Here is an 8136-nt window from a genome sequence, read left to right on the forward strand (position 1 = left end):
GCATGCAGTATGTTTACTTACATAACATTCCTTTTCAGGTTAATATAAAAAAACAAAAAAAAAAAAAAACAACTTTGATTAATTGATTTATAAAAATAATTTGGGTTGAATAGTTTTTCTATCCAATCAAATATAACAAATATTGTTATCACAAATTGAAACTAAAATTGGCAATATACTATAAATGTAGCAGAATATATTAAAATAATTATTCATTATAGTGTTTCAAAAACAAAAAAAAAGTTTGAAAATAGTAATTACATGAAATTATCAAAAATAACTGATTTTTATGATAATTTAAATATTTAAATTTACCTGAATTATTTCGTTTATGCACAACCTCATATTTCTCTTGCCTAGAATTAACGTCAGACTTCCAGGATATATTCAGTCCATACTCTATAGGTTTGAGATCCTCTATAACTGGTGCAGATGGTTCTACCGAGAAAAAAGTAATGAGATTAATTAGAAAAATTGAAACAATGCTATATTTCATTACAGATTATACTATAATTCAAAACAAATGAGCCATATCGGCCTTTATCTATCCTAATGCAGGCAAAGAGATAAGCATAAAGTAAACTTACTTGTTGCTTGATATGTGATAACTGGATTTGACCTGATCCCATTAGATACTGCCATTACAGTAATTGAGTAATTACGACCAGGGAGCAAAGTATCCAGAAGAAATGAAGTACTCGTAGTTTCCATGGAATTGGTATCTCCATTGAGTACTCCGCTATAACTAACTTCTGTATAGCTGATCTAAAGTACAAATTGAACAGAATATAATTTCCTTGAATGAAAATAACTTTCTTGATTTTTTTTAGGGTAAAAAAATAAATTAATTTTATTTTACTAAAAGAAATAGATCTTAAACCTCAACACTCAACATTTTATATTCTCAGCAATCTTGCATTTACTTTATTATCTATTATCAAGCTTTTTTACTAATAGCAATTTTTATAATTAATTAAATAAAACACTACATATAACTTTAAAATAGGTTTTAAAAACATTAAAACTATCAAAATGAAAAAAAAAAAATCCATTTTAACCATTAAAACAAAAAGAATTATAAATTAATATAAAAAAACATTTGTTTTCATATTTTTTTAAACCTATAATTATTTAAATTTATTAATTTTAGTCTAAACATTTTAATTATTATTTAAGTATATTATGCTAAGAAACCAATGATGATGATAATTTATTTTAAAAAATTATAATTTCAAAAACATTTATTTTATTATAATTAATTATGGTTTTAAACAAAAAAAAAATTATATATAAAATGTTTAGTTAAACGAAAAATTCAAAGTAGGTAATTTAAGTGATTATTTAATTTTTTTAGTTTAAAATATTTTTAAAAATTTTGAAGCTGCAGTATTATATTTTTACTTTTATAGAAAATGGATCGACACAAAAGTTCTATTAATACTAAAAAAAAATCATAATTTTTACTTTTAAGAACAAATCATAATTCATTAAGTTTGTGAGAGACCTTTTTTTCCAAAGACCCTTCCATATCAGCCGTGACAAAACCCTGCAAAGTGGGACGAAGCATTGGTTAACATTAAACAGTTTTTTACTATTTTGTAATTTTATCGACTACCACCGGAACATCTTTCTACAATCATAAATTTTATTATTTATTTCTATAATGTAAATACTTTAAATAAATAAAATCTCGATTTCATTTTATCTGTTTTAAAAATGAATGGGATGAATGTAAAAAATTCAGTAAAAGTTACTTATACCCTATTGACATAATTGATAATTTTTTTGTCAGAGATAAATTTCCTGCAATAAAGATAAAATTTATGATTCTGAAAATACCTCAAAATGTTCCTGATAGCTTGAATTATCTGGTTTCCATGATAACATGACATCGCCAGTATCTTTAAGTACAGCTTTCAACTCTCTCACGGGCAGTGGTTCTAAAAAGAAAGAAATAATACATTTTTAACAAAATACAAAATTTCACAATTTTAAATTTTACTTTTACTTCATTGTATGTTATTATATTATTTTGTTATGCATTGAATATTAGACTCACTAAGTGTTACGTTAACTGTGGCTGGCCATGATGTAACTTTTCCTGAAACTGTTTTCACAGCTACTTGGTATGTCCAACCTGCCTCCAATCCTTCGCTGAAAGTTATTCGAGTTGGTTCGCTCCTGTTTCTAGTTAAAGGAACCATCTGGCGATGAAGATTGATGTTGATTTGATATTTATCATATTCACTGAGGAAAAAACAAAAGTAAATTTAATTAGTTAAGCTTCATTTGTACAGTTATTAACTTTAATTGTTTTAATTTGAGAGATACTGATACTATGAATCTACTGGAGGTTTAGTTACCTATTTTTGATGTTTAATTAATCAGTTGTAGGAATTCGATTTTTTTTTTTATTTAAAAATAAACTTTTAGTAACTGGATAATATCCAAACAGTTTAGAGTTCAATTAGCACATGAAAGGTTTCCAAATACTATTTAATATTTTTTTAACATTCAAATAGAGAGAAAGAGATATCAGAAACCCTAAACCATATGCTATTTAATCAAAAATACTTTAGCATGAGTACAAACATTAAAATACTTGGTGTAGAATAACTGGTGCTCAAGTCGAAATACTCAACAAAAAAACTAATCATTATAATCTGCGATAATACAGTATGGCCAATTAGATTAGAGTGTATAGTTGATGAATTTAAAGGCTCAAAAACTATAGTTAAACTGCCAGTCAAAATTTTAAGACCACCTCAATATTTTTGAGAAAATTAGATACATTTCGGAGTAAGTAAAACAAAACTATAACAGTTTTTAAAATGAAAGTAAGATTACATAAAATAATACAATTTAAGAAGAACATAGCAAAAAAATAAATTAAAATTTATATCGTGAGGTAGATAATATCAAATGTTCCAGATTTTAAATAAATAGCCTGATTACATATGACAAGAATATGTAAGTCGATGAAATTCAGGTGATCAACAAATTTACAAGTGTACTAATACGATTTAATTAAATTACAAATATCTTTGTGTTTTTTGGCTCTCTAGATCATGGAAAACTGTGATCAAAATTTTAACAATTTGAAATATATTTTATAAGGTAACAAAGAATATTAAATACCTTGTTCCATTAGGAGGCTCCCATGAAACTGTAAAACTATGCGATGTGACAGATCCAGGATCATATTTAAGATTTATAGGTCTAAGCGGAATGGTTCTATACTGAGCAACTGTGGGTGCTGATGTTTCATCTTCACTAACCGTCTGAACAGAAATGTTATAAGCTCGACCTGCAGAAATAATATAATGCATAAGAAAATAGAATGATTACTGTACAAAAGAAAAAAAAAAGTTAAACATAACAATGAGAATAAAATAAGGAATATTTATAATTTCATGATGTATAAGAAGAACCTGAATGGTTCAGAGAAAATAATATATCTAGAAAAATAGAACCTATAGAATAATATAAAACATTTAAATATATTTCTGTACGTTCGTTTATTTATATATTTAAGTAAGTATATTTATATGTATGTTAAGTAGACCAAAGAGATAGGTTAATAATAAATAATATTTAACAAGGCTTTAATGAATTGGATTGATGACACAATGTGGATTAATTTAAGGTCTCATCACCTGAACACTAATTAAACTGAAAAAGTTACAGATTAACAGTACTCTGCAGGACCTATGAATAAAAAAATAGAAGGTAATTATAAATATTATATAACAAATTCATTGTAAAAATATTTAATAAAAAAATTAAAGATAAAATTTATAAATTCATAAGATGAGAATGGGTCGGTCAATATAAAGACAAAATATACTGGTTGAAAGACAAATCTTTCCAGATCAAGAGTGTTAAATAATACAACCAGAGGCTGTTGTAGCCGAATGTGTTCAAGTGTCACTTTAGGAACCTCAACATTACAGTAACGACTATACCGGCCTGGACATTTTGAATTATATATATATTTTTTTTTTGTTAACCCCCTGCCTGGTAATTTTTGACATATAATTGGAAGAGAAGGTATTATTCACAGGTTACCACCCTATTCTAATCATAGTGGGAGGTGGGGCGACTTATATTTTGTGGACTCCCCCACTCTGGTTAGTATAGGGTGGTAACCATTAGAATAACCTTTCTCTCCCTCCCCTTTCCACTCTCTTTGTCAGAAATAATCAGGAAGGGAAAAAAGGGGGGGGGGAAAGACTAAAAATGTTCTATTAAAAACTAAATACTATTAAGAGAACACAGAGTATCCTATTCATGATCCTCTATCTATCCTCAGAGTCTTGAGGGCATTAAAACATAAAAATAAGATAAATTAAGAACATTTACAAAAGAAACCTTAAATAATTTCTAAAAAGTTTGCAAAAATTAATTTTATCAGGTTTCGATTCTAATAACATAATAACATTAACAATAGTTTGAAATCAAGACTAGAACGGTATGTACCTGGCACTAAAGCTTTAAATGCGGCCTGTGCAGGCCCAGGTGGCTCCCCTTCCTTCTCGACATATAAAGAACTTTCCAAAGCATCTTCTGGTTCGATTGTAACCTGAAAATATCAGCATTTGATAAAAGACAGAGGATAAACAGTACAAGTTTTATCTCTGCAATTAGCACCCATGCATATTAATATTATTATGACTTATTTATTGAAAATCCATCAGACTTATAATGAGTTAAATAAATAAACCATACTTTTTAATAAACCTCTTAATTAAGAATTAAGATAATTTACTACAAAAATTAACAATATGCAGTTTAATACCTTATAATGCGAGTATATTGAGGAAGGTATTGATGGCTGCCAAAGAACCAGAAGAGTTGTTTCATTCCTGAACCAAACAATAAACTTTCCAGGAGTATTTGGTTCTGTAAAAAATAAAAAATAAAATTATATTTCAATTTTATTTTAGTTGTATATTTAAACTTTTAGTGTATTTGATTCTATATGGAGAAAGAAATTTCTAAAACATATTATAAATGGTTATATAAAAAAAATTAATTACTTGTAGTAAAATTTTTAGAAGTGTAGGCAACGCTTTCTTTATTATCGTAGACAGTAAATAACTGAACTTGGTAGGTGCCACCAGGAGTCAAGTCTTTAAGAAGATAAGGACTAGCGCTTGTCAAGTTTATTGTCCTTGTAGGTTTGTTTTCCGCTAAACTCAAGAGCTAACAAATAACATAATTAATTATTATCAACTATCAATCAGAATGATAAAGGGAAAATAATCCTTAGTACTACATTAAATATAAAACTATATTGGAATAAATTTTATTTATTTTTATTTGTAACAGCTTATTTTTTACATATATATACTTTTCCAACATTTTGGCCCTTTTAACTTTGTCTATTTTCAAATATTTTTCCAAATTTTACACCCCTGTCACTTAATTAGAATTATTTTATTTCATAAACACAACTTGATGGAAGTATTAGCTGACCGTTATAAGTCATGTTTCTCGAAGCTGTTCATCTATAGTATATTAATTAATATTACAGATAAAATTAATTTTTTTAAAAATATAAATTACTGTTAGAACTATATATATAAAAATTGAGGGTAGTAACAACACTTATTGAAATTACAATTTTATCTCTCTAGCTGATTTATTTATTTATTTTTTCAGTATGTGTACACTATGGCCACTTAGGGCCTATTATAGGGAAAAACCCAACAAATGGATTGTTTGTTTTAACAGAATATTAACCAGGCTACAGATTTAACAACCATAGGCCAATTTAATTGATAAAATTAAAACAATTAGAAAATAAGAAAGAAGTATGAAAAATTAATAGATGCATTGCATCTTATCCTGAAATGTATCCTATTCTAATGGATAGAATATTCACCACTATACAGATTCAACAATCATAAGTCAATTAAATTAATATAATTTAAATAAATCTAAAACCATTAGGTAATAGAAAATAAGACTTCAAGGAATGTTAATAGTGATCATGATTGTTTGAACTGCCTCACCTTTATCTTGAAGGATGAAAAGCTTCCTTTAGTTGGAGGACTAAAATTAATAAGAGCAGACTTCCCATTCTTAACATTTACAGTGAGATTCGAAGGCGGGTCAGGTGCTGAAAATAATATGATAATATTAATTAATAATACAGATAAATGAAATTTTTACTAACACTTTTATTATTTAACCAAATTATTATTATTAAAAAAGTATCTAATTAATATAATATCATAAAAAAAAAAAGAAAAGGAAAATAATAAAAATAAAGTAAAAACAAACCAGTTGTTATAGAGGCAGTCCAGGTGAGCCAGTCTTTATTTGTTGAGTTTGAATAATAAAGCCAGAACTCATACTTAGTGCCAGGCAATCCTCGAGAGAACTGAATAACATGACCGATGTCTCTGGAGGCAATGGTGGTGTTGGGTGCAGGGCTTCCATGCGGGGGCCAATAGTCCAAGCGGTAAGTCGAATTGTCTTGGTTAAGGTTGTCAGGTATTTGAATAACCAGTTCAGCTCCACCAGCACCCTGGAAGCAATATAAGTCTTTAGAAAATTTGGACTAAATTAACTAAACACCTGCTATGCTTAATTATTTAGGTATTGGGTAAGTTCATTGTTGGGCAAAAAGTACTTGTAATTACATTCGACAGTAATCAATGATTGCGATAAGGCTGGTTCAACCTGTAATTGTAAATTCAAACCATAATTACAATCACAATGGTTCATCAAGTAGTTGAAATTCATTTATTCATTATTCATTATGTAGCGGTCTAGGACTTGCTCCTATGCCCAGTAATCCCTGTTGTGATGTGTTCCACCTGATGGATATTCTGTTGTTTTTTTTAATCCTCTTTTACATTATCCATCCATCTTGCCTTCAGTTTCCCCCCAGCTCTAATGAGTCACCCTACCTAAGCCATGAACAGGCTGCAAAGGAGTCGCTAATTCTACTCTTCACCTTACCTCTATTTATGGTGCCCTACATGGTAGCCATCGTTAAATAAATCAACTTTACAGGAACAAAGCCCAATAAAGAACATCCTAATTGAGTTATTATACTCTCTTATTTTTTCCATGGTCTGTCTAAGGGAAAATATTTGATCAATTGTAGATCAATTCGTCCTGAATCACCTTGGTAATCTCCGAGCTCTCTTTGCGTTTATCATGATGTGCTTATAAAGAGCACTAGAGAAGAGCTTATAAGCATGAGTAAACTGATACCTTTATAATTTCTGCAATTACTTGCATCTCCTTTCATCTTTTAAATTGGGACAATGAATGAATTTTTCCATTCTTCCAGAAAGAGTCATTCATAGTCTATATTAGTAGTAGAAATACACAAATATAAACTGTAATTCCAATTACTTTTTGCCAAACACTGAATAAGTAACATTAGAACCACAGTAAATGGTAGAGTAATATAAAATTCATATTCCCTAACATTTGTTTTCTATATTCCTTTCTATGCCGGGGTAGTATTTTTATAAATTTTACATATTCCATGCTATACATAGCCATATTACCAATATGACAATATTGTGGTAACTTTTGATCTGAACACTAATTAATGGAAAAAGTACAAAACATAAAAGAAGAAAGAACGAGCCGTAAAGCAAATCAAATAGTGAAGTGGAAGATAATTAAATAAATTATAAACAGTACCAGATACTGTTTATAATTTATTTAATTGTCTCACTCCAGAGGTGAGGCATAGCATAGATGTAAGGCGATGGGCTACTAACTTCAATTGAATTCTGATGTGACAGATAATTACTTATACTGTTACTGAAGCCATAAATCAACCCGGTGGGTTCTGTAGCCCTCCTGGAGTCCATCAAGCCTTCCAAAGTGGGTACTCTCAATGGGGGCAAAAATTGGCAGTTGAGTGTGATCTTGAAAAAATCACTTCCTGGTATAACCGTTGTTATAATAACATTGCTTCCTTACAAAGAACTGAACCCCTGACCCTTGGGTTCTAGCAGTCCAGATTATTGTTATTATTACTATAAAAAGAATAAAATAAAGATAAAGAGGTCCGAACCACCACAAACAAAAGATGGTAGTTTTTAGTGGATGAGTGATATGTTCTTTATAGTTATTCTATATGTTCTGTGAAGTACTTCAGAT

At 28.7% G+C, this 8136-nt stretch overlaps 1 protein-coding gene across 2 annotated transcripts in view; it reads right to left on the reverse strand.

The window, feature by feature from the left end:
* Ptp10D (Protein tyrosine phosphatase 10D) overlaps window positions 1-6535 on the reverse strand; it is a gene marked incomplete at its 5' end in the record, with an annotated part of 33326 nt that extends 26791 nt beyond the window's left edge. For both annotated transcript variants that reach the window (XM_014429966.3, XM_067047125.1), the window contains 10 exon segments: window positions 316-438; window positions 588-765; window positions 1840-1940; window positions 2060-2247; window positions 3139-3307; window positions 4480-4582; window positions 4799-4902; window positions 5040-5205; window positions 6018-6124; window positions 6289-6535. In XM_014429966.3, the coding sequence (XP_014285452.3) occupies window positions 316-438; window positions 588-765; window positions 1840-1940; window positions 2060-2247; window positions 3139-3307; window positions 4480-4582; window positions 4799-4902; window positions 5040-5205; window positions 6018-6124; window positions 6289-6535 (1486 nt within the window).
* Between the last annotated feature and the right edge of the window lie 1601 nt (window positions 6536-8136).

This window comes from Halyomorpha halys, unplaced genomic scaffold, assembly GCF_000696795.3.
Source record: "Halyomorpha halys isolate HHAL.00 unplaced genomic scaffold, Hhal_1.1 Scaffold841.1, whole genome shotgun sequence".
Classification (NCBI taxonomy): Eukaryota; Metazoa; Arthropoda; class Insecta; order Hemiptera; family Pentatomidae; genus Halyomorpha; species Halyomorpha halys.